The sequence below is a fragment of the Neoarius graeffei genome, chromosome 1 (genome assembly GCF_027579695.1).
Source record: "Neoarius graeffei isolate fNeoGra1 chromosome 1, fNeoGra1.pri, whole genome shotgun sequence".
Classification (NCBI taxonomy): Eukaryota; Metazoa; Chordata; class Actinopteri; order Siluriformes; family Ariidae; genus Neoarius; species Neoarius graeffei.
Genome location: NC_083569.1, coordinates 68,824,226 through 68,850,694, shown reverse-complemented (window position 1 = coordinate 68,850,694; position 26,469 = coordinate 68,824,226). Strand labels below are relative to the sequence as shown.

The 26,469-nt window shown below is 41.2% G+C and overlaps 1 protein-coding gene across 6 annotated transcripts in view; it reads left to right on the top strand.

The window, feature by feature from the left end:
• arap2 (ArfGAP with RhoGAP domain, ankyrin repeat and PH domain 2) overlaps positions 1–26,469 on the top strand; it is a 184,318-nt gene that overhangs the window by 77,795 nt on the left and 80,054 nt on the right. For all 6 annotated transcript variants that reach the window (XM_060916930.1, XM_060917332.1, XM_060917247.1 and 3 more), the window contains 2 exons: positions 2,853–3,027; positions 10,156–10,281. In XM_060916930.1, coding sequence (XP_060772913.1) covers positions 2,853–3,027; positions 10,156–10,281 — 301 coding nt within the window. The remainder of the gene's footprint in view (positions 1–2,852; positions 3,028–10,155; positions 10,282–26,469) is intronic.

The window sequence follows — 26,469 nt, the reverse complement described above, 5'->3', positions numbered from 1 at the left end:
TGAAAGTAATAGCATTTCCACACGCACAGTGCGACAAGAACCCGCAGAACCTACAGTGCGGTCAGAAGAAAACCACTTGTTAATTCGGCTAATTGAAAGAAAAGGCTTCAGTTTGCTAGGGAGCATAAAGACTGGAGTGTGGCATAATGGAAAAAGGTCATGAGGTCTGATTAGTCCAGATTTACCCTATCCCTGAGTGATATGGGTGCGTCAGGGTAAGAAGGGAAGTGCAGCAAGCAATGCACCCATCATTCATAGTGGCTACTGGGCAAGCCTCTGGAAGCAGTGTTATGATCTGTGGTTGCTTCAGTTGGTCAGGTCGAGGCTCAGGAATGTTATGTGGCAATAAAATGAAGTCAGCTGATGATCTCAATGACCAGGTTATCCAACCAGTGGCCCTTGTTCTTGTTCATCTTGTTCTCCCCCCAGTGGCATGCCAAGATTCATTGGGTTCAGATTGTGAAAGTGTTTCAAGGAAGAATGACTTGACCACCACAGAGTCCTGATCTTAAAGTGCATATCCTGGACCAATTTCGGATGATTTTTTTTTTTTAATATGAAAGTATGTCCCTTTACACACTCATCCAGAAGGGTAATTTTGCACAAGGCCATCTGTCTACAGCTATAGATGAAAGTCTTCCGGATTTACCTGGAAATCCGGATATTTGACAAAACTCTTGAAAATCTCTGGTTTTCCGAATGGAGAAATTGATTTTTCGCGTTCCTAGACGCGGCGTAATACTTCGCATCATCCTTGCATGGGCACAGTCCTTAAATAGCCCAAACATAATTCATTGATTAAAAACAGGTGTTCTTTGTTAACGGCGCTCGTGCCGGAGCTCGTTAGGCGTGCGCGCCCAAGGCGCACCTTCAGGTACACGTGCTAAGGCGTGCAGGACTGACACCATTCTGCGCAAGCTCAATACAATCGCACTAGAAAGCATGTTCAAGCTGCCAGTGTAGCTGCAGTCTTTTTAGTTGCGAATTATGAGTATTTTCTCTTGTGTTAATAATTCGCCATATCAAAACAAGCAAAACTTTCCTCCTTCTTTCGACGTGAAGAGAGCTCAGCAATTTATATATTTTTTCCCATCAAAGTTGCATTTTTGTGGTTTCGAAGCTAAGTTTGTGCCGTTTCTAGAACACAACATCAAGAAAACGTGGAAGAAACAGCAATAATGGAAGAGCCGGTTTCTAAGCTACCTAAAACTAGCAATGGTAATTATTTTTTTGTTACATAATGTACTCAGGCTGCCAGTCAGTGTGTGACACACCCACACCCTACGCCCCTGATTTACATGAGAAATTTGGTATTCATTGGTGTTTAAATTTACAGACAATACGAACTAATGTAAACAATTGGCTTCAACTCGCATAAATATGAATTGGAAATGTTTAGTTCACTTTAGCTTCTGCAAACGCACAACTCTACTAAAAGATGGATAAACGAGGCTCAATGTCCCCAACACTGAAACCTGAAAGCTTTAGAAACTCTAACAGACCTTTACTTTTTAACAGGACTGTTTTGGGATTTTGCGGAGTTTACCTTCAACTGTCTGATTTTTTTTTTTTCAAAGTAATGAACTGTGTAGCAGTTCTCAATGTTACTCAATGCACTCCTGAAAATTACTCATTAACTAGGGGAATTGAATTTGATATTTTTGACATGTTAATCATTAATGTACATGAAAGAAAAAGGTTTAAAAGTTATAACTTGTTTTAGTGAAAATAAGTACTAAAATGCACTAGAATGCAGGGTTTTGCGTGTTATGTTATTAAAATATTTTCGGGGGACGTTGCCGCCCCATCTTAGTTTGACTTTCAAAAGTTCAGGATTTTTTTTTCTTTGCTCCACTTTCATCTGTCTACAGCAGAAAAAAATAAAATAACAAAACGCGTCTGGAAAAATCCCAAGGGAGTCTGGAGCCAGATTTGTGACATTACCTGCGGAAGCGCCAGCAGGCTGCGCGAGTTTTGCACGGTTTCAGTGCACAGCCTGTGTAGACCAAGTGCTCCCATTTCTCTCTCATTGTCCGGTCTTTTGGGAAACGATGAGTACTAATCCCATCAAGATTGGTGTTGCTACACCCTCCTACGATACATCTGTTAACCATTTTTAATAATTACATGATAACGTTGAAGAAATTTGCAGAAAACCACCAGGTCGCTTTCTCATAAACAAACCAGCGCTGACTAAGGAGGCGTCCTGCACGTGATGTCACGAAAATCAATGTTTGCCTGGAAATCCAAATGCCAAGTTTTTTCAGAGGCGGACCAATTCACCTCAAATGGCTTGATTTCAACTGAATTTTTCTGGTATTGCGCAAGGTAAAAAAAAAATTGCACAAAATGCAAAATGTGACCGATATTTGACCAAAGTTGAATATAAAATAGGAGAATTACATTGATCTTGCTCCTGAATTTACCCGCAATATGCACTTTAACCCCATTGAAAGTCTTTGGGATGTGCTGGAGAAGACTTTACAGTGTGGTTCAACTCTGCCATCGTCAATACAAGATGTTGATGAAAAGTTTATGCGACTCTGGATGGAAATAAATGTTGACCTGGCATAATTTTGTCAAAACAAAGCCACAGCGAATGCATGTCATTGTCAAAGGAAAAGGTGGTCCAATTAAATATTAGTGAATGAACAATCAGGATAGAAATGTCATCACTGAGAATTACTTTGCATTAATTTTCAGTGATTTTTCCTCCAAGAGGACAAGTGGACCCAAACCAGGCCAAAAACTTGTCCTCTACAAATGACAGAGCTCACAGTTTCTCTTGAGTTTGTCACTTATGTGTTTAGTCTTTACAGTATATATGACCGGGTGTTTGTGTGTGCTTCTAGGCTTTGTGTTCTGCAGTCCTCCAGTCTGACGTGTTGTTGACCATGACGTTGGTGTTCAGTGGGGCAGATGTGATGTGTGCTACAGGAGATCCTGACTACTCCACCCCTTATCTGCTGGCTCAGAAAGGAGGCCAGAGGCTACAGATGGAGTTTCTGTATCACAACCAACTCTCAGGTGTGTGTGTGTGGAGATGAGGTGTGTTTTCACTTAATTGGTTGTCCTCCCCTTAGAGAGAAATGATCTCTGTCAAAAAGAATTGTGCTCTTCATTCAGTCCTTTTGTAATAGTAGTAGTGCAGGAAGATGGTGATTGACTTAAGTTCTACGGTGGTGCTTGAAAGTTTGTGATCCCTTTAGAATTTTCTATATTTCTGCATAAATATGAGCTAAAACATCATCAGATTTTCACACATGTCCTAAAAGTAGATAAAGAGAACCCAGTTAAACAAATGAGACAAAAATATTATACTTGGTCATTTATTTATTGAGGAAAATGATCCAATATTACATATCTGTGAGTGGCAAAAGTATGTGAACCTCTAGGATTAGCAGTTAATTTGAAGGTGAAATTAGAGTCAGATGTTTTCAATCAATGGGATGACAATCAGGTGTGAGTGGGCACCCTGTTTTATTTAAAGAACAGGGATCTATCAAAGGCTGATCTTCACAACACATGTTTGTGGAAGTGTATCATGGCACGAACAAAGAAGATTTCTGAGGACCTCAGAAAAAGCATTGTTGATGCTCATCAGGCTGGAAAAGGTTACAAAACCATCTCTAAAGAGTTTGGACTCCACCAATCCACAGTCAGACAGATTGTGTACAAATGGAGGAAATTCAAGACCATTGTTACCCTCCCCAGGAGTGGTCGACCAACAGAGATCACTCCAGGAGGAAGGCGTGTAATAGTCGGCGAGGTCACAAAGGACCCCAGGGCAACTTCTAAGCAACTGAAGGCCTCTCTCACATTGGCTAATGTTCATGAGTCCACCATCAGGAGAACACGGAACAACAATGGTGTGCATGGCAGGGTTGCAAGGAGAAAAAGCCACTGCTCTCTAAAAAGAACATTGCTGCTCGTCTGCAGTTTACTAAAGATCATGTGGACAAGCCAGAAGGCTGTTGGAAAAATGTTTTGGAGAAAGGAAAACACTGGAAAAATATTTTGTGGACGGCTGAGGCCAAAATAGAACAATTTGGTTAAAATGAGAAGCGTTAAGTTTGGAGAAAGGAAAACACTGCATTCCAGCATAAGAACCTTATCCCATCTGTGAAACATGGTGGTGGTAGTATCATGGTTTGGGCCTGTTTTGCTGCATCTGGACCAGGACGGCTTGCCATCATTGATGGAACAATGAATTCTGAATTATACCAGCGAATTCTAAAGGAAAATGTCAGGACATCTGTCCATGAACTGAATCTCAAGAGAAGGTGGGTCATGCAGCAAGACAACGACCCTAAGCACACAAGTCGTTCTACCAAAGAATGGTTAAAGAAGAATAAAGTTAATGTTTTGGAATGGCCAAGTCAAAGTCCTGACCTTAATCCAGTCGAAATGTTATGGAAGGACCTGAAGCGAGCAGTTCATGTGAGGAAACCCACCAACATCCCAGAGTTGAAGCTGTTCTGTACGGAGGAACGGGCTAAAATTCCTCCAAGCTGGTGTGCAGGACTGATCAACAGTTACCGGAAACGTTTAGTTGCAGTTATTGCTGCACAAGGGGGTCACACCAGATACTGAAAGCAAAGGTTCACATACTTTTGCCACTCGCAGATATGTAATATTGGATCATTTTCCTCAATAAATAAATGACCAAGTATAATATTTTTGTCTCATTTGTTTAACTGGGTTCTCTTTATCTACTTTTAGGACTTGTGTGAAAATCTGATGATGTTTTAGGTCATATTTATGCAGAAATATAGAAAAATTCTAAAGGGTTCACAAACTTTCAAGCGCCATTGCAGGTCATGAGTCAAAAGCCATTAAATAATGCATGGCCTGTGTAACCCCAATTTGCAGATCCTCGATATCCACTATTTTGTCATTAGGTCAGCATATTTACATACTGCCAGGGCTTAATATATTCTTTTCAGGACTTGATGCCAAATTTTTCTTCGTTGTTCTAGTTCTAGCAAGATTCTTTTTAATCCTTCATCCAAAATGTGCTCTAGCAGAATCGTATTAAATGTTCACAGTGATTTTGAAATACTTGAGATATTTAAGGTTGCACCCTGGAAGGAAATTCATTCATTCAGTCATCTTCAGTAACCGTTTTATTACTGGTCAGGGTCGCAGTAACCATCACAGGACCTCTGGGTGTGCGGTAGGATGAGACCAGTACATGTGCGTGCGCACACACCATACACGGGCAGTAGGGTGCATCAGTTGCCCTCACTTCCATAAAATCTGATGCAGTTTTGTTTGGGTGTTCCTTTTCACCAATAAAGACATCCTGTAAAATGCTTTGACCATATTCAAAAGTCTAATGGTGGCACCATGAGGTTCATTTTTTGCCAAAAAACGCTTATTTTATGTTTTCGCGTAAGGTTTGAATCACAATGTTGGACTCCATTTATTGATTTCTTGTGACCCAGAGATCATGTTAAGAACCTTTGCAAGGGATTGAGAAGCATTAACGTGATTCATAATGCATTTGTATTGTTTAAAAGTAGTTGAACAATGATTCAATTAACAGCTAAAACTCAAACTGTGCTTGATAATATATTTAGAATATGTACTAAAAACGTGTATCTAAGATATTTGGTATACTCTATAACAGACCTGGGCATTTACCGGCCCGCGGGCCACATCCAGCCCTTTGGTACATTCTGACCGGCCTGCGTAAGGTTAATTAGAAATTACAAAATAAACGTATTTTCTAATTTTACCTCATGCATGGACTGAATGTGCATTGCTTTTATTTTGAAGTTGTGTTAAAAAAAAAACGCAATGTGCGCGACATGAACATGACATGAAATCCCACGAAACCTAATCCCGCGATAACTACTTCCGTAATTTGTCCAGACCAACCACAAACTTGTACGTCATCCTTCAAACGGTCCAGCCAATCACATAGTGTGACGTCACCAGCAGGCGCCGGAGCCCGAGCCGATCTGTAGATCTGATGCCTACACCGAATCGACACGGCATCATTATTATAATATGATGTATCTTGCTTGATATTTGGAGTAGAAAGACAATATTGTGATGTCTTTATTGTGTTTTGGGGTGAATGTGACTGGGGGGGGGAGGTACAAATGTTCACATTTTGTTAACCATTGTTTTGGGAAATTTGATTGAATAAATGACATTTTTTGTAAGGCAACCTCGTTTTTTCCATACTCTTAGCAGCTTGTAAAAACAATGTTATTTACTGCTTTATATAAAGAAATACAATTAATATTATGCAGAATTTAGTTCAGCCTTTTGGTCCGGCCCGCCACAACATTTTCTGTTTCTCATGTGGCCCCATGGAAAAAATAATTGCCCACCCCTGGTCTGTAAGGTGCCATAATGTTTCATGAAAAGTGATCGAAATTTTGTTATAAAAGTCATAAAATAGCAGCTTTTTCCATAACTTTGAGCTCCTGGTGCCACCATTAAACTTTTGAATTTTGTCAAAATATTTCACCCAGTGTGTTTTCTTACCAAAAGGAGCATAAAAACAAAAATGCATCATGATCGGAGGAACTTTTCATTTTTAGAGGGCAACTGATGCACCCTAACAGGCAGACTCTTGCACACTGAGGAGTGATTTTAGCATGGCCAGTGTTTTTGGGAGACGGGAGGAACCTGAAAGAAACCCACGTGGGCATGGGAGAATGTACAAAAGTTCACACAGACGGTAACCTGAGCTCAGGATTTCCTGTTTATTGAATATACAGTAGGTAATTACAGTACCAGTCAAAAGTTTGGACACCCCTACTCATTTCATAGGTGTTTCTGTATTTGGACTATTTTCTACATTGTAGAACACTACTGAAGACATCAAAACTATGAAATAACACATGGAACATATGTGTTAAATTGGGGGGGGGGGGGGGGGGGGGAGTGTTAACCAAAACGTTTCATATTTTAGATTCTTCAAAATAGCCAGCGTTTACCTTGATGACGATTTGCACACTTGACATTATCTTGACCAGCTTCATGAGGTAGTCACCTGGAATACTTTTCAGGCTACATCCACACGACAACGGCAACGAGATTAAAAAAAAAATATATATATATATATATATATATATATATATATATATATATATATATATATATCGCATCCACATGGGCAACGGATCAGTAAAATATCAGGTCCATATGGCAACGCAACGCTTGCTGAAAACGATGCAATACACATGCCACACCTCTAGGTACGCTGTAAGACGGTCCCTTCGGAGACACCAGAACAATAGAAGTAAGGACGCATGCGCATAAACTATTATGCGCGAGACTTCATATTAGCCACAAAGTCAGAAAAATCTGTTCGTAAAATTACGTTATAATGACCAAATACAATGAAAAGTATTTTTCCAGTCTCACCTGTGAAAGGTAATCCCATGTGATCTCGTTTGGACGGCAAACCTGTTGGTACAGTTAAACGCAGCACATGAATGAGGCATCTTTATTCTCCGCTTTGACCCATCCAATATGGCGGCGAGGATTACGTATAAACGGCAAACCTGTTGGTACAGTTAAACGCAGCACATGAATGAGGCATCTTTATTCTCTGCTTTGCCCCATCCAATCTGGCGGCGAGGATGACGTATGATTCTACGCGGAAGGCGGCGTCTTTAATGGTCTGGAATAAACCGAATGTTACACGTTGATGGATTAATTTGTTCTTCTACGCCCTTTTTGAGGAATGTATTGTAGGACTTAAACCAACATCTGAAAAGGTGAGATCGCTCCTTTTTTTCCCCTATTTTTGCTGGCGGGATTGACTCTGCCCTAAGGGCTATTCATTTTCTCTCTCTCTCTCTCTCTCTCTCTCTCTCTCTCACTTTGCACCATTACACAATAAATATTCACAGTGAAAATATTTTGTCAGCGCGTTTCATGAACCAAGTTATAGGATTTGTTGACAACTCGCATTGAGTTCGTTACACTTCTACCCGGCGTGAAGCACATGTGGTTGTGACGTTATCGTAAACAAATCCGTTCTACTCATCCAGACGACTTCGCGACGGCGCCGTTGCCAGATTTTTCCACTCTGGAACCCGTCCTCAAAAGATTTCGTTTTGGGGCACCCAAAACGCCGGTGCCATGCGGACGCCAGGCCGAAACGATAAACAATTTTATCAGATTCACCTGAATCCGTTGCCGTGTGGACAGGGCCTCAGTTAACCGGTGCTTTGTCAAAAGTTAATTAGTGCAATTTCTTAGTTCTTTTAAGGTGTTCGAGATCAAACAGTAAATGGTAAGTCATTAGACAGTAAACAGCCCTATTCCACAACTGTAGTAATCAGCCCTATTCCACAACTGTAGTAATCCATATTATGTCAGAACCGCTTAACTAAAGAGAAACGACATCCATCATTACTTTAAGACATGAAGTGACTTTTTTTTTTTTAATTATAATAATAATAATAAAAAAAAGAAAAACCATTGAGGTGTGTCCAAACTTTTGACTGCTGCTGTATATCAAGATTCAAGTCCGTTCTTTATTAATACCCCGTTCCTCCAAGCTCATTTATTTAGGTTTACTGCTGTTAATGAAAGCACTGAGAAATGACTAATTGAGGTGGCAATCCCATTAATAATAAGCAAAGCCAAGCATTTTAAGCTATGCGGTTAAATGAAGTAACTGAAACATGATCTAATGCGCTCCAGTGCAGCTACGCTTTGTTAGGAATTCTGAAAGATTAATGCTCAAAAGGTCAAATTCTCCCTCACCTTAGGGGTCAAGGCCAGGTTTTCCCAGGAACCTGATTCGATTCGTTCTTTCCCGCAAACAGTCATAATTGTTTTTTGAGGTCACCTAGCTGTTAGACAGGCTTTTGTCCCTGGTTGCTGACGCCCTCCCTCCCCACCCGCCAACACCCACACACCGTCTTTTCAACAGATCATTTCCTCTGAAAGTGCCTCTAATTTGTGTGTGTTGTGCAAGTGTGTGCGTGCAAAGTGATTAGATTGAGCTGTTGCTGTACTGCTCATTCGAGGCCTTTTCAGAAAGCGTGCCAGGTAGCCCAATTAGTCCATCCTCACAACACACAGGCCCAAATGTTTACCAGCGCTCTTTCAGTATTGTGCTAACATCCTTAACAGTGAAGCAGCACTGAGGCCACACAGGAAACGCCACAGTGTCCATATGGAGCAGGAGCCTCATTAACCGCATAGTGTAGCTGTATGTTGGCCTCACTTGAGTAACCACCTGATATTGTCCCTGACAGGTGGGAACGCACACCGATACGTACACAACTGTCACAGACGCCTCTATTTTTCTCCTAGTCGTTAGTGCAGACATTTTTACATATGTGTAAAATCACGTCTCCAAAGTTTTTTATCGATTTTCATGCTGAAAATAATCGTATTCATGAGCAGATCTGATCATCATTATTTAAATTTTAAATATGCATGCAGGACTAGGAAGACCCCCAAGTCCTACTTATCGTCTTCCTACCTCATTATCGTTTCTAATACCCCTCGTTTTAACAAAAAGAGAGGGGCTGGAGGGAAGAGATGGAAGGATGGTAGAGATACTTCAATTAAAAAGGCTTTTCAATTAAAGTTATTTGAACTTGAGCCATGAAAGGGGCTGGAGGTGCTTGATAAAATCTCACAGGTATTGCCGGCCCTCCTGAAGAAAATTGAACCTGCGCATAGCGGCTAATTGAATCCGAAACCGATAAGGGTGAACCCTGAAAAGATGATAAAAGTGAGGGATGAAACAGGAGGGAGGAGAGGAAGGTAGAGAGCAGTGGGGTGAATTCCAAAGTTCTCTGTGGGTTTTTTTTTTTTTTTTTTTGGGTAAGTTTTACTGATGTCCTTTTTGAGCAACCTTGGGAGTGAGTGAATAAATATGGATATGTGTAAATGAAAAAGAAGTTTAATATGGCTCTGCTTATCGAGAAATTTCTGAGGCGGAAAGGCTCTGTCGAGCTGACTTTGTAGTTTTTAGTGATTGTGCTGTAACCTAAGCCAGTAGAGAATAATGAACTGGCATAAAATTGACTCATTGAGGATTGGATTGTGCCCCCCCAACACACACGCACGTGGATCTTAAGCTCTCAACACTTTATTGGATTATTCCTAATCAGTCCTTTGGGTTTTTTTTTTTCTTCTTTTAATCTCTCTTTCTTTTTCTCTTAGAATTTGCAAAGCTGGAGATGGTAGGTGACATCAGATCTTCAGTAGAAATTTCCTCTTTCATGGATGGGTTTCTTTACTGTTCGGTCAGCATGCTGAAGAACACGCTGGATAAAAAAGGGAGAGATGGTGAGTCCTTAAAACTATGTTGGCGTTACTAATGGACACGCACATCTATTGGTCATTTCTACTGGACATTTAAAAGTGAGCCACCGTCCATCCATCCACTCAGATCGTCTGTCTGTCCGTCCATCCACTCAAATCGTCCTTCACACCCAAAATATCAGCATATGTTTAGTGGTAATGTCCACACTTTCTACCATTTCAAACAAGGAACTTTTGGGGGGGAACCGCTTATGTTTGTTTTATTATACAGTGTCTTGCAAAAGTATTCATCCCCCTTGGTGTTTGTCCTGTTTTGTTGCATTACAAGCTGGAATTAAAATGGATTTTTTTGGGGTAGCGCCATTTGATTTACACAACATGCCTACAACTTTTAAAGGTGCACATTTTTTTAGCATGACAACAATAAATAAGATGAAAAAACAGAAATCTGGAGTGTGCATAGGTATTCCCCCCCCCCCCCCCCCCCCCCCCCAAAAAAAAAAAAAAAAAGTCAATACTTTTATCGAGCCACCTTTTGCTACAATTACAGCTGCAGTTTCTTGGGGTATGTCTCTATAAGCTTAGCACATCTAGCCACTGGGATTTTTGGCCATTCCTCAAGGCAAAACTGCTCCACACTCCTTCAAGTTAGATGGGTTGCGTTGGTGTCCAGCAATCTTCAAATTATGCTACAGGTTCTCAATTGGATTGAGGTCTGGGCTTTGATTAGGCCATTCCAAGACATGTAAATGTTTCCCTTTAAACCACTCCACTGTAGCTTTAGCAGTCTGTTTAGGGTCATTGTCCTGCTGGGCCGTGAGCCTTCGTCCCAGTCTCAAACCTCTGGCCGATTCAAACAGGTTTTCCTCCAGAATTGCCCTATATTTAGTGTCCTCCATCTTTCCTTCAGTCCTGACCAGCTTTCCTGTCCCTGCAGATGCAAAACATCCCCACAGCATGATGCTGCCACCACCATGCTTCACTGTAAGAATGGTGTTCTCAGGGTGTTGGGTTTGCGCCACACATGGTATTTCCCATGATGGCCAAAAAGTTTAATTTTTGTCTCATTTGACCAGAGAATCTTCTTCCATGTGTTTGGGGAGTCTGCCACATGCTGTTGGACAAACTCCAAACGTGAGATTTTTTATATTTTTTTCTTTAATAAGCAATTACTACTTTTTTTTTCCTTTCTGTCCACTCTTCCATAAAGCCCCGCTCTGTGGAGTGTATGGCTTAAAGTGGTCCTGTGGACAGATACTCCCATCTCCGCTGTGGATCTTTGCAGCTCCTTCAGTGTCGTCTTTGGTGTCTTTGTTGCATCTCTGATTAATGCCCTCCTTACCCGGTCTGTGAGTTTTGGTGGGTGGCCTTCTCTCGTCAGGTTTGTGGTGGTGCCATATTCTTTCCATTTTGCTATAATGGATGTAATGGTGCTCCCTGGGATATTCAAAGTTTGGGATATATTTTATAACCCAACCCTGATCTATGCTTCTCCACAACTTTGTCTCTGACCTGTTTGGAGGCTCCTTGGTTTTCATGTTGCTTGCTTAGTAGTGTTGCAGAGTCAGGGTCCTTCCAGAACAGGGTGATTTATACAGACATCATGTGACACTTTGACCTTTGACTGCACACAAGTGGATCTTAATCAACTAATGGTGAGTGATGATGTGAATTGGTTGGACCAGCTCTTATTTAGGGGTTTCATACGAAAGGGGGTGAATACCTACTGTATGCACACTCCAGATTTCTGTTTTTTTTTTTCATTATTGTTTGTGTCACAATAAACCAACAATGTGCACCTTTAAAGTGGTAGGCATGTTGTGTAAATCAAATGGTGCTAACCCTCCAAAAATCCATTTTAATTCCAGCTTGTAATGCAACAAAACAGGACAAACACCAAGGGGGATGAATACTTTTGCAAGGCACTGTACTTTTAATCCCCATTATTGCCACACAATAATACAGGGGAGTGTTTAAATAAAGATAATCTTTGTGGAACTTGTTAACTGGTTGCTCTGGGAGCCAAATGAGACTCTAAATGAGTGTTTTATTAAAGGCGGATAACCCACTCCAAACCTGTATTGGACAGTAAACCTCTTAATCCTATTCATAAAGGACTCGTAGACAGTCCTTATATTTAATTCTAAGACCAATTAAACATGCGGTGTGCCTCGAGTGATAAGTTTGACTTACAATTAAAATGGATTGAAATTGTTCCAATATGATGGTACCATTTATAATAAATTGCTTGCCTCACTTATATCTACTCCATGGTTCGAGTACGATGTAGTCCAAAAAAGTGATCTATGCTAAAATATAGTGTTTGAAAACTTGTGATGGCTTTGTATTAATATCCGATCTCGTGTGACATTTTCCAATCATTTTTATGGATTTGTATTGGTCTGTTGTATGTGCTATAGTCATTCCATACCCCCAACCAGGGGTCGAAATTAAGCATGTACCGACGGACATGGGCAAGTCACTCTCATACTCGGGCAACAATAAAATTATCACTAGTTGTCCGTCGGACAGCTGTGTTTGAATGTCTATTTTACCAAGAAAAATCAAGTTGTTGTGATTCCTAACAGAAATAGAACGAAAACTTTTTATTTTTCACATCTTCTCTTTCGTTTGTCCTTGACTTTGGTTCATTGCGGTAGTTGACGCTTCCATTCGCGAGATGGCGCTACATGATATTATGATTATTCACACGAGGCGCCACGGTCACGTAGGCTAGAATGAACGAAGCGTCTTTTTGGACTGATTTTTAATTCTGATTTGATCAGTTACACTTGACCATGATGACATGATGTTTTCTGACTGTTTAACATGTTTAATAGAAGATACTAGTAGTTATACCTACTGTAGTTGTTTTACTGTTCATCATGATGAAATAAACACCAAACACACGAGTGTTATAACTTTTTATTTCTATCAATCAGTAATCAAACAATGGCAAAACAAGTTGGAATATTTTATTGCATACTCTATAATATACATCCAGATTGCTTTTTATGCAAATTACTTACCCAGTCAACCTGCAAAAAATTAGGGCAACTGATACATGCATGCGGGCAAGTAAATTTTTGGGGTTGGTTGCCCTGAGGGCAAGTACTGTACATTCAAAAGTTAATTTCGACCCCTGCCAACTACCGTAAATCCTTTCCTCCCATTCCCCTTACAGGGCACGCCCCTCTTCTTGCTTCCGCATATATTTATCTGTTTACCTCAACGCCTGTGCATGAGCTGATCACACATCACCTGCTTTGTGTCTTCGCTTCCAGCTGTAGTTAAAAAGCGCTTGCAGGCGAGCATGTCTTGCATCAGTGTTGGGTGAAGATACGAAACAAGTCATTTCCACAAAGGTGCTATTCTTTAGAGAGCTTAAAACTTTTATTCGCTCTTTATGTTCTCTTTTGTCTCACTGTAGCTACTCATCAACATCTGGACTGGGGCTTTGGGCCTGCTGGTAATTACAGAGAGAGGGGTAAATTTAGAGTTCTCCCCTGGGGAAGGGGTAAAGGAAGGGCCTTATATTCAGCTCACTTGCACCAAGATAGCAGGAGCAGCTGGAAGCTCCTATTCTCTTGAGGGCTTTTCCTTTCTCTGGGTCCCTCCTTATTACACCCTAAGGGGAAATTCTGGTTGCGACAGCATCCTGCCTGCTTTGCTTTTCCTTTCTTCTACCCGCGAGTATAGATAAAAGTGGTTCTTTACAGCGAGACGACATGTTGGGAAGTGGGTGGAGTGTCAGTTTCTCTCAAGAAAGAAATGCTCCTTGTAAAAGTGTAGGCTATGTTGCTGGAAATGTTAAAGATGAACCCATGTTAAATTGTTGTGAAGCCCACGTGTTTTCTGTTGCAGTTAGGAAGGAAAGTGCACGAGGTTTGTTTTTGTACTGTGTTCAACCGAAACGAGTAAATTCAGACCTCCTGAGGAAGAAAATGCCCTCTCGACTTGAAATTCAACCCTGACTTTAGCACGTCAGATCAGCTTGACTGCTCACAGCATCAGTGGTTTGAAAAAAGTGTGTAGTTTTTCAAAGCTGCCACCTTCTAATTCATTGTGTTGTTTTTTTCCCCCCATTTATTTATTTATTTATTTTTTTAAAGGCCTGAAGGGGGATTACGTCGTGGCGATTTCCGTCCGTCCGTCCCGGGAAGGGTGCTCACCTTCTGAAATCAACTCCTCTCTCAATTTTTGGAGGAGTTTCACAAAACTTGACCGGGTTCTTTGTTATATGTTGGTAATACGCGTATTGCAGTTTCGTTCAATTCAGTCGCGTTTTACCAGTTATGGCGTCGTTGTTAGTGGGGATATTGTGCTCTCAGAGCACTCTCTCTTGTTTTCTTTATTTTTATAAATTAAGACACTTCATGTCTTAAGGTAATGATGGATGTCGTTTCTGTTTACTTAGCTGAGCGGTTCGACATAATATGGATTACTACAGCTGTGGAATCGGGCTATTTACTGTATTATTTACTGTTTGATCTCAAACGCATTAAGAAGGCAAGAAATTGCACGAATTAACTTTTGACAAGACATACCTCCTTAATCGAAAAGCATTCCAGGTGACTACCTCATGAAGCTGGTTAAGATAATGCCAGTAGTGTGCAAAGCATCAAGGTAAACGCTGGATACTTTAAAGAATCTAAAATATGAATCATATGATAGATAGATATAGATAGATATCTCAGAATTACTTTATTAATCCCCAGAGGGAAATTCAAATTTGCTACCAAGCTCCTGAATCAAAGAAGTTAACATGTCTAAAAATCTCATCTCATCTCATTATCTCTAGCCGCTTTATCCTGTTCTACAGGGTCGCAGGCAAGCTGGAGCCTATCCCAGCTGACTACGGGCGAAAGGCGGGGTACACCCTGGACAAGTCGCCAGGTCATCACAGGGCTGACACATAGACACAGACAACCATTCACACTCACATTCACACCTACGCTCAATTTAGAGTCACCAGTTAACCTAACCTGCATGTCTTTGGACTGTGGGGGAAACCGGAGCACCTGGAGGAAACCCACGCGGACACGGGGAGAACATGCAAACTCCGCACAGAAAGGCCCTCGCCAGCCACGGGGCTCGAACCCGGACCTTCTTGCTGTGAGGCGACAGCGCTAACCACTACGCCGCCATGCCGCCCAGCACTCTCTCTTGTTTTCTTTACTTTTATAAATTAAGACACTTCATGTCTTAAGGTAATGATGGATGTCGTTTCTGTTTACTTAGCTGAGCGGTTCGACATAATATGGATTACTACAGCTGTGGAATCGGGCTATTTACTGTATTATTTACTGTTTGATCTCAAACGCTTTAAGAAGGCAAGAAATTGCACAAATTAACTTTTAACAAGACATACCTCCTTAATCGAAAAGCATTCCAGGTGACTACCTCATGAAGCTGGTTAAGATAATGCCAGTAGTGTGCAAAGCATCAAGGTAAACGCTGGATACTTTAAAGAATCTAAAATATGAATCATATGATAGATAGATATAGATAGATATCTCAGAATTACTTTATTAATTCCCAGACGGAAATTCAAATTTGCTACCAAGCTCCTGAATCAAAGAAGTTAACATGTCGAAAAATAGAAGATAAAATCGTCTGAAAAAAGAATATATATGAAATATGAAATTTGCTCCTGCGTGCGTCGAACTGTAATATGGCACCCCTCTTAGCGTTCTCTCTCTCTCTGTCTTTCCTCTTATTTGTCGTCCTCCTTATTCACTTTGGCCTCTTCAAGTGGCCGAGATTAAATCCTCTGTGCTGGCTCTGTAAAAGTCATGGCCAGTAAACTGTTGCTATTTCATCTATTATAAACAAGCATCCAAGAGTAGCTGTAATGGCAGTTTCAGTGCAGTGCTTCCGTTGAAAATTTCAAAGGCACTACTTAAACAGTGTAATTCAACTTCTTAATCCAACAAGTAGTGCTGCCTCACATTTCCAACAGAGAGGAAGGCCATTACTTATTTCATCTCATCTCATTATCTCTAGCCTCTTTATCCTTCTACAGGGTCGCAGGCAAGCTGGAGCCTATCCCAGCTGACTACGGGCGAAAGGCGGGGTACACCCTGGACAAGTCGCCAGGTCATCACAGGGCTGACACATAGACACAGACAACCATTCACACTCACATTCACACCTACGGTCAATTTAGAGTCACCAGTTAACCTAACCTGCATGTCTTTGGACTGTGGGGGAAACCGGAGCACCCGGAGGAAACCCACACGGACACGGGGAGAACATGCAAACTCCACACAGAAAGGCCCTCGCCGGCCACGGGGCTCGAACCCAGGATCTTCTTGCTGTGAGGCGACAGCGCTAACCACTACACCACCGTGCCGCCCCATTACTTATTTATCTATCCATTTCTTTATTTCTTTATTTATTTTCCTTTTTAAGCCCATGTACCCAGGTTGCTTCAAAGTCTTTTTTTTTTTTCACTAATGGTTTGAAGCTCTATCCATAAAACCTGCCCTTAATAATTAATAAGCAGTTCCTGAGGAGTTTAATAAAGACATGTTTGGCTGCTTTTCAGAAGGCTTCCAGTTAGTTTCTTGAAGTAATTTCCACCGAAACCTGAAGGGACTTCTGCAGGTGTTTTATTTATTTATTTATTTATTTTTATTTATTTATTTTTAAAAAGGTCTATCAAAGAAAGATGACGAAAAAACAGATTTAACATCTGGATTTATGGACTTGTTCATGTTTTTAAGATATATGTGAGAATTACAGTACGTGGCTTCTTTCTAGTTGGGTTTTGTAAGTCACTTCCTTTTTTTGTACAGAAGTTTTGGGTTTTTTGGGGGCTTTTTTCACCTTTATTGGATAGTACGGTGTAGAGACAGGACAGGAAATGAGTGGAAGAGAGAGATGGGGAGGGATCGGGAAATGACCTCGGGTCGGAATCGAACCCAGGTCCCCGGATTTATGGTATGGCACCTTAGTCTAAGTGGTTGATTTCTTTCTCTCTCTCTCTCTCTCTCTCTCTGTGTTCTTAAACACAGACTCTCGCTCGCAAGCACACCAGCACATCGACACGCGCTGTCTAAATTGAGTGACGGGTTTAGAACTGAAACCTCTAATTTCTGATTAGTTTGTGTTTATCTCCTATCTCTCTCACTTTTCCCCCTCTCCCCCCCCCCCCCCTTTTCGCTTTCCTTTGTTCTCCGTCTTCTGTTCTGTGGCACTTCACAAGGTCAGAATTCTACCAGCTTCTTTCCCTGTGATTTTTCTCCTGTCCTCCTCCTCATCTAATCATACCTCTCTCTCTCTCTCTCTCCACATGGATTCTTTCAGGTTCATCAGTGTGTGTGCTGTCTCTGAGCTCACTCAGGTGGATCTGCCTGTTAACGCTCACAAGGATGTACATAAACTCCAGGGTTGTTTTTATTAGTTTGTTTTACATAGCATTTTAATTTTATTACCCGTGTGTGTCAAGTCTGAAATCCTTGTATGGATTGGCAGCCTTTGTGTAAATGAGCAAAAATTTCACATACAGTGATATTTTGTGATGAAACGTGTCGGGTTTTTTTAAATTTATTTTTTATTTTTAATAAATGCAGCTATCTTTCCAAACCACGTATTGGAGGGTGCTAATAATTTTGTATCAAGGACACTAGTTGCTACTGCCATTGTTCTAGCCATCTACAGTATCTTTTGATTGATTGATTGATTGATTGATTGATTGATTGATTGATTGATTGATTGATTGATGGATTTAAAGTGTGTGTGTATAAAGTTTTGCTAAACCCAAAAACCTGTAAAGTGCTATTCCCATGCACTATTTTAGATGAAGTGAAAGCAGCTGCATCTGCCCCCTTATAAATCATGCAGCATTTTTCGAACTTGCACTTGTGTAAGTGCAGTGCTTGCATACAAACACACACAAACATGCACACGCGTCATAAATAACATAAAAGCAAGCTGCATTCTCATTCACTGACTCGGCTAGTGTTTTGTGCTTTTAAGCAGAGGCATTTCCTGAATGTGGACCCCTTTTGACACATGCCATGCACTGTGTGATTGAACCATGAGCAAAGAAAGTCTCTGTAAGCTCGTTCTGTCTAAATATTGGATTAGTCATATTTTAAGCACACCGCCAGTATACAAGCATGTTCATACTCTTACTTGCATGCATTTATATTTATTGTAGAATCGCCACGTAGTCTGTTAGAGATGATGATGTTTTTCAGGATGTCTGTAAACATGAAAATAATCTAAATGCGGTCCTGCTTTCAAGGACTGTGCTTTGGTTATTCTTTCTCTGAAAGCAGTGATGTGGTTCAGTCATAAATGTGTTTCTGAATATTGTCCTCTTCAAGCGAAGTAATGGCGGATATAAAAAGTCTGAGGTTGCTATACCACACTGAAGGTGGAAAATGATCTAAGAGGATTTATCTTGGTTTCAGTTCTTTGCATCATAATCTTCAATTGTAACAGGACTGTTTGGCTTTTTATAGCCATTGGATATGTTTATTGTTGCCTTCTCATCCATATATGTGTGTGTAGTTGTGTGATGAAATATCGCACCTCCAGTTAGAGCTGTTCCTTCTGCTTAATTTTATTAACCAGATCAAGGGGGTTAACAAACAGAGATTCAGTTAGCAGCTAAGAGAAGGGAAATGGATATTTAATCAAGTGCCACTTTTAAACTGCAAATTCAGTGTTCCTCCTGTCAGTTGCAATACACATGTTTGTGGTTGACTGATGTAATACAGAGAAATAATGGATAATATGAAAACGCACAGCAGAAGCTTTCCTGAATATTAGCGTATTCTAGCCACAGTCACTGGATATGAGCAACCACATGCTTCAATTGGCTGCTCTACTACTAGGATATCAGCTCATGTACTGTGAGTAGAGAAAAACAAAACGGTGGCACGTGTTGCTGAACCAACCGAGGACGGAATAACTTGGCTCAGAAACAAACCCCCCCAAAAAACCCAAAAAAACCCCACCCAAAATATGCAATAAAAGTATTTGATGGTAAGAACGCATCTTTTACATTTTTCAAGAATTAGCATTATACCATTTTTCACAAATTGCTACTGTCATTTTTGCCGGTTTGTTTATATTCTCAGTGGAAAGGATTTTGTCAGGTGTTTTGTATAAAGTTTTTATTTATCGAATTTGCAAAAAATATAAATGCTCCGTTTCTCAAAATCCAGTGAATGTGGAAAGAATAAAATTTATTCCACTCAATCTCATCATGCATGGCTTATAGCCAACTCAGGGCTATGCGCTTTGTTGCCCATCAGCTCATGTACGACTCGATTTCGTGGAATAACTGTTAATTATTTTTTTTGCGGTCTGTTTTCCATCAAATCCTGCGCTCTGATTGGCTGGCGAGCGGGTCTGTATCCTACGGTACGGAACCCAGTTATGGACCTCCTGGCGACTCATTCATTCACAACAACAAACATAGTAGCAATTTTTTGTCAATATTTATTTTCGCATTTCTCAGGAGAATAGCATTAATTTTACAGCATGGATAGCGATAATGACAGTCTTCACAGCGAAAGCGAGTTTTACTACCCTGAGGAAGAAGAAATAAAAGAAAACATTTCAGGAGAAAGCTAAAAACCTCTAACTGTTGCTAACGCCGAGCAAAAACATGGCTGAATCCTGAATGACTCAATTTTGTATAAATAGGGGACGACATAGGCGGCAAAATGTAGTTTTTTTCCTGCCATGGAAGTGCACTTGTATACCGAGGAGGAAGCCATTTGCATTACAGCCGTGAATGAGGATTCAAAATGGCGGCTTGGCTCGGTTTTCCCTTTTGGGCACTCTCGTTTTCTGTTAGAATTTGGTAAAGAAAAAAATGAATATTATTTACCAGTTTAAGGTCGATCCATATGGTGAAATACCGTGACCGAGGTCTTGAAAGTACTGAGCGAGGCCCTCTGGGCCGAGGTCAGTATTCAAGGCCGAGGTCACGGTATTTCACCATACGGATCGACCTTAAGCTGGTAAATAATATTTATTTTTTTCTTTATTGATAAAGATGCAGAGATTGGCATCATGATGACCTTCACCCTGCTGGGCTGGTAGCGGTTTTGGGATACGGGGAGGGTTAGCTAGTGGATGGGAATCAAATGATATGGACCTCCCAGCTGGTAAATAACATGTACAGTATATATTTCAGCCTGTCAGCCTACTGTAGAAATGCGTGATCTAGCATCGGTTAAGATATTTCCAGAAAATGTTTTAAAAATTCACAAATTAATGCTCCAAAAGTTTCCTGTGGGTCGCATCAGGAAAGCGTTCGCCCTATCGTCAGGAGATCTTGAGAATGAATCCTGGCGATGGCATTCATGGCCAGGAGCCAGTGTGGGCAAAATCTGCTCGTTCTTTATCTCCCAGCGACACTAGCCAGTTATGGATGTTTGTGAACTCGTGTGTACAGAAAAGTGCAGATTGATAAAGATGCAGAGATTGGCATCATGATGACCTTCACCCTGCTGGGCTGGTAGCAGTTTTGGGATACGGGGAGGGTTAGCTAGTGGATGGGAATCAGCAAGACCCATTTGGGGCAAAAATCAAAAAAGAAAGAAACGAATGGTTCATGTAAGCACATCAGTCGATAGAAAGCATCAGGAGCAGTTGATGCACGCCGTATGCATACTGTTACTTCTGGGGTAAAATGAGCTTAATCTGCAACACTCGTATTGCAAGAACTAAAATTGTGTCCATAGTCGTTTAAAGGTAGACTGCCTTTCAGATTTTTCAAGTGGAGGTCATAAAAAGAATTTTCCCTGACACCCAATTATTTTTGTTTAATGGACCGAAAGCTACTGAATTCGAATCACAGACTTCCTATTTTATTTTATTATAGAAATAGAACAATTAATGAATTTAGGGCCACATGGCCCTAAATTCTCCACCTTTTTTCTTTCTTTTTTTTCCTGCTTCACCATGACCCAATTCAAGAGACGTCATACAGTACATCACATGGTGGGCTTTCCCCCATTCACGCAGGGCATTGTGGGATACAAGTCTGAAACGAGAGAGAAAAATGGAGGATGCGAGTATGCGAATGAAATGTGGAAGACCGACTACAGTAACGGAAAGCGAGAAGAAAAGACGTTATGTTGCGAAGGAAAGGAAACGCAGGACCAAACTAATATAAATATCAGCAGTCAGCGAGCACCTCGGTGTGATCAGCTGTTCGTTGAGCGACAGAATGATGGAAACGTCAGTGCATGGTCAAGGTGAACCTGCGCATGCGCACACGGACTTCCTCTGTCTGCTTGACTGTGCAAAGCGAGCGATTTCATGCACGTTATTTGCTAAGGAATCCCCTCAAATTAAATAACTTCCCAGCCACAGAATGGCCTGGTATTTTGTGAAATATTACAGAAATAACTGCATCACAATGACCAAATTTTTCAGAGAGAACTAAATGTCAACCTTTTTTTTTTTTTTTTTAATGAAATTGAATGGCCATCTTGCTTTAAGACTAATGGGAGTTCTACTACACTCAATGAGTGATTTTACTATTTGAATATCGACACCTCAAATAGTGAACTGGTTATTTAAAAACCAGTGCACATCCATATTGCCGAAATCATGGTGCAACAAAACATGTTCAGGGTTGTGTACTCGATATGCGTTACGACGAGTATAGCTCGTACACTTCGTGTGTAAGGGAGCTGAACAAACATCATCTCCATTTGCCTGATGCTGACACACTTCTGCTGCTGTGGCTCCTCTTGCCCTCCAGAGATCTGCCTGATTCATCCTGATGCTCTACTTCTGCTTAGAACTTCTGCACTTTCTGCTCTTATGGCTGCTCCCACATGGATAGCCTAAAGACTGCAGTACCTAAAAACAATTTATACCCAGATCTCTCCCCTGCGTCAGTTGAGTCTCACTTTCTGTATGCTGTAGACTTGTACCGAAGAACTGTACTGAAGACGATGTTCATGCTCATTCGGAACATCTCTAACACACTTGCTACTGTTTGACATTATAGTATACAACTGTGGAAGTCTCATGATTTATAATCCCTCTATCTGGTGTTACCTGGAAGAGGATGGCTTCCCTTTTGAGTCTCATGTTGTTTTGGGGATGTTTGTTTTTTCTTGCCATTGTTGCCTCTGGCTTTCTCTTTAAGGATCTAAAACTACATCCAGATTTTTGTTGGTTGGTTGGCTGGCTACTTCTTTTCCTCACCTCTATTGCCCCTTTTCCACTAAATCAGTTCCAGGGCTGGTTCGAGGCCAGTGCTTAGTTTGGAACTGGGTTTTCTGTTTCCACTGACAAAGAACTGGCTCTGGGGCCAGAAAAACCGGTTCCAGGCTAGCGCCAACTCTCTGCTGGGCCAGAGGAAAGAACCGTTTATGTCAGTGGGGGGGCGGAGTTGTTAAGACCAACAACAATAAGGCCGCGAAAGATCACCATTTTTAAGCGACGAGAAGCAGCAGCTGTACAAACACGAAGTCAGCCATTATTATTATTATTATTGTTGCTGCTGCTGCTTCTTCCGTGTTGTTTTTGCTTCGATATTCGCGCCAAGGTTTATGTAAACGTAGTGCCGTAACTGACGTATACAGCGACGTAATGACGTGGCTTCCCTTAGCACCGCGAGCTATGGAAAAGCAAACTGGTTCTCAGCTGGCTCGCGAGTTGAACGAGTTGTGAACCAGCACCAGCACTGGCCTCGAACCAGCCCTGGAACTGATTTGGTGGAAAAGGGGTATATGTGTAGGGTTAAGGTAAAGGGTAGGGTTCAGGGCCCGACAGTAGCAGCCTGGTGGCGTCCAGGGCTCAATCTTCTGATCAGAACCCAGGCCCTTTTCCGCTGAGCCACCATCGCCCCAAATTCAGATTTCTGTGAAGCTGCTCTCTGACAATGTTGTTAAAAGTGTGATATATTGAATTGAAAACTACATGTGAGCTGCAGTCACTGTTCCTGTTCCAGCGTGATAATAGTGGGCCAAATGATCTTATGCCAGACAGCATAAGGGAGGGGAGAGCCTGTGAGAAAGGTGTGAGTGGTCACGTGAATGCTCTAGGCTTGGCAGATATGAGACTTATGAAGAAAGAGAAAAATGGTAGAGACATCCTGTTCCATACAAGAGACATCCCCTCAGCGTGCCGTCTATTGTCCCGTTATGTTGTATTGTGATGAAAGAGGTTTGCTTTCTTCAAATGTCAGAAGTAGTGGAGATGATGCTCTGTGCTATGTTTCTTTGGCTAGAGAATTGGTTTCTCGAGGTTTGATGAAGACCTGTACATTGATTGATTTACAGTGAAATGTAGTTTACATTTTTAAAGTCCCAAGCTCCGTCACCACAAGTCGATGCTGGCTTGTCATTGTTGCTGATGCAGGCCCCCACTGTTTTGTAATTGACAAACATTTTGAGCATGTTGAGCTGTGCTTTGCAGCACATTGACCAGAGCTGGTTATTAGAGACAGGAAATATGTCCACTTGCAAGTTTGCATCTGTGGTGCATTTTATTCAGTTCAGTGGAATGAACGTGGGTTGCAGAGCTCAGCTTTATGCAAACAAGTCTATCCCCATTTAACCAATTTGGAAAAGGTAGATGCCATTTACCGTCATGTTATGGAGTTTTCCATCGTCACTGTGTTATGAATGATTAGTTCTTACTTTTATCCATTATCACTTTATCCTGGTTAGGGTTATGATAGATCTAGAGCTCCCAGGAACACTGAGTTGAGTTGGAAGAAACTTGCTATGAAATTCCTGAGCCAGTGGATAGCTTACATACCTTATGACTTTTAATTATACAACACTAGTTCTGTTCTACAACCCCGATTCCAAAAAAGTTGGGACAAAGTACAAATTGTAAATAAAAACAGAATGCAATGATGTGGAAGTTTCAAAATTCCATATTTTATTCAGAATAGAACATAGATGACATATCAAATGTTTGAACTGAGAAAATGTATCATTTAAAGAGAAAAATTAGGTGATTTTTTTTAAATTTCATGACAATACATCTCAAAAAAGTTGGGACAAGGCCATGTTTACCACTGTGAGACATCCCCTTTTCTCTTTACAACAGTCTGTAAACGTCTGGGGACTGAGGAGACAAGTTGCTCAAGTTTAGGGATAGGAATGTTAACCCATTCTTGTCTAATGTAGGATTCTAGTTGCTCAACTGTCTTAGGTCTTTTTTGTCGTATCTTCCGTTTTATGATGCACCAAATGTTTTCTATGGGTGAAAGATCTGGACTGCAGGCTGGCCAGTTCAGTACCCGGACCCTTCTTCTACGCAGCCATGATGCTGTAATTGATGCAGTATGTGGTTTGGCATTGTCATGTTGGAAAATGCAAGGTCTTCCCTGAAAGAGACGTCGTCTGGATGGGAGCATATGTTGCTCTAGAACCCGGATATACCTTTCAGCATTGATGGTGTCTTTCCAGATGTGTAAGCTGCCCATGCCACACGCACTAATGCAACCCCATACCATCAGAGATGCAGGCTTCTGAACTGAGCGCTGATAACAACTTGGGTCGTCCTTCTCCTCTTTAGTCCGAATGACACGGCGCCCCTGATTTCCATAAAGAACTTCAAATTTTGATTCATCTGACCACAGAACAGTTTTCCACTTTGCCACAGTCCATTTTAAATGAGCCTTGGCCCAGAGAAGACGTCTGCGCTTCTGGATCATGTTTAGATACGGCTGCTTCTTTGAACTACAGAGTTTTAGCTGGCAACGGCGGATGGCACGGTGAATTGTGTTCACAGATAATGTTCTCTGGAAATATTCCTGAGCCCATTTTGTGATCTCCAATACAGAAGCATGCCTGTATGTGATGCAGTGCCGTCTAAGGGCCTGAAGATCACGGGCACCCAGTATGGTTTTCCGGCCTTGACCCTTACGCACAGAGATTCTTCCAGATTCTCTGAATCTTTTGATGATATTATGCACTGTAGATGATGGTGTTCAAACTCTTTACAATTTTACACTGTCGAACTCCTTTCTGATATTGCTCCACTATTTGTCGGTGCAGAATTAGGGGGATTGGTGATCCTCTTCCCATCTTTACTTCTGAGAGCCGCTGCCACTCCAAGATGCTCTTTTTATACCCAGTCATGTTAATGACCTATTGCCAATTGACCTAATGAGTTGCAATTTGGTCCTCCAGCTGTTCCTTTTTTGTACCTTTAACTTTTCCAGCCTCTTATTGCCCCTGTCCCAACTTTTTGGAGATGTGTTGCTGTCATGAAATTTCAAAATGTCTCACTTTCGACATTTGATATGTTGTCTATGTTCTATTGTGAATACAATATCAGTTTTTGAGATTTGTAAATTATTGCATTCCATTTTTATTTACAATTTGTGCTTTTGTCCCAACTTTTTTGGAATCGGGGTTGTACTAATTTGTTTGGTTGAGCAGCATTCTAAGGGTGCTTACATGTCCTGTAACCGCACTGGGATGCATCAGTGTGTGCATCGATGCTTTCATTGGTGTTCGACGCATATAATTCGACTTCCGAGTTCGAAACTGCTACTACAGTAGAGTTGGCGACATCCTCGGTGAACATGGCTGACAAACCTTTTCAGGAATTTAACTTGAGTCTTAATATGAAAGCTTGACAGATGAAGATGAAAAGGAAGAAGGGAAGCCAATGTTACCAGGTGCACATTGGATGGGAATGTACAAATCCATGTGAGCTATCCAGCTAGCTGACGTGCTATAAAAGTGAGTGTGGCTTCTTGGGGATTTATTTCTGTTAGTGGAGCAAAAATAAGCGGAACATTTGGCCAGATTTTATCTGAAATATCACTATTAATTTCTTGTAGAACCATCGTATAAAAGCAATATCACGATCGCAGCTGTGTGGTTACACTAAATCTCGGCATGGCTGGGGTTAGCTACAGCGCTTGTGCCTACGACCAAATCGCAGCCATGCTGCTGTTCAGGATAACACTGTTGATTGTGTGCTGTTGCTTAACATCATGATGCAAAGTAGTCCAGGCTGCATTCTAATTCAATATCTTATAGTAACAACTTGCACAGGGATTTATATTGTAAATGTTCCACATAAACAGATGAAAACAAATAAGATGGCCCAATGTAAGATTAGCGGTGTTAAGTTGGCTCCATCTTTTAAATAAAATGTATTATTAAAACAAAGAGCCGTCCGTCCATCGCGGGTCACCAGTCTAATACAGACAGCCATCTGTCCGTCCATCCATCGCGGGTCACCAGTCTAATA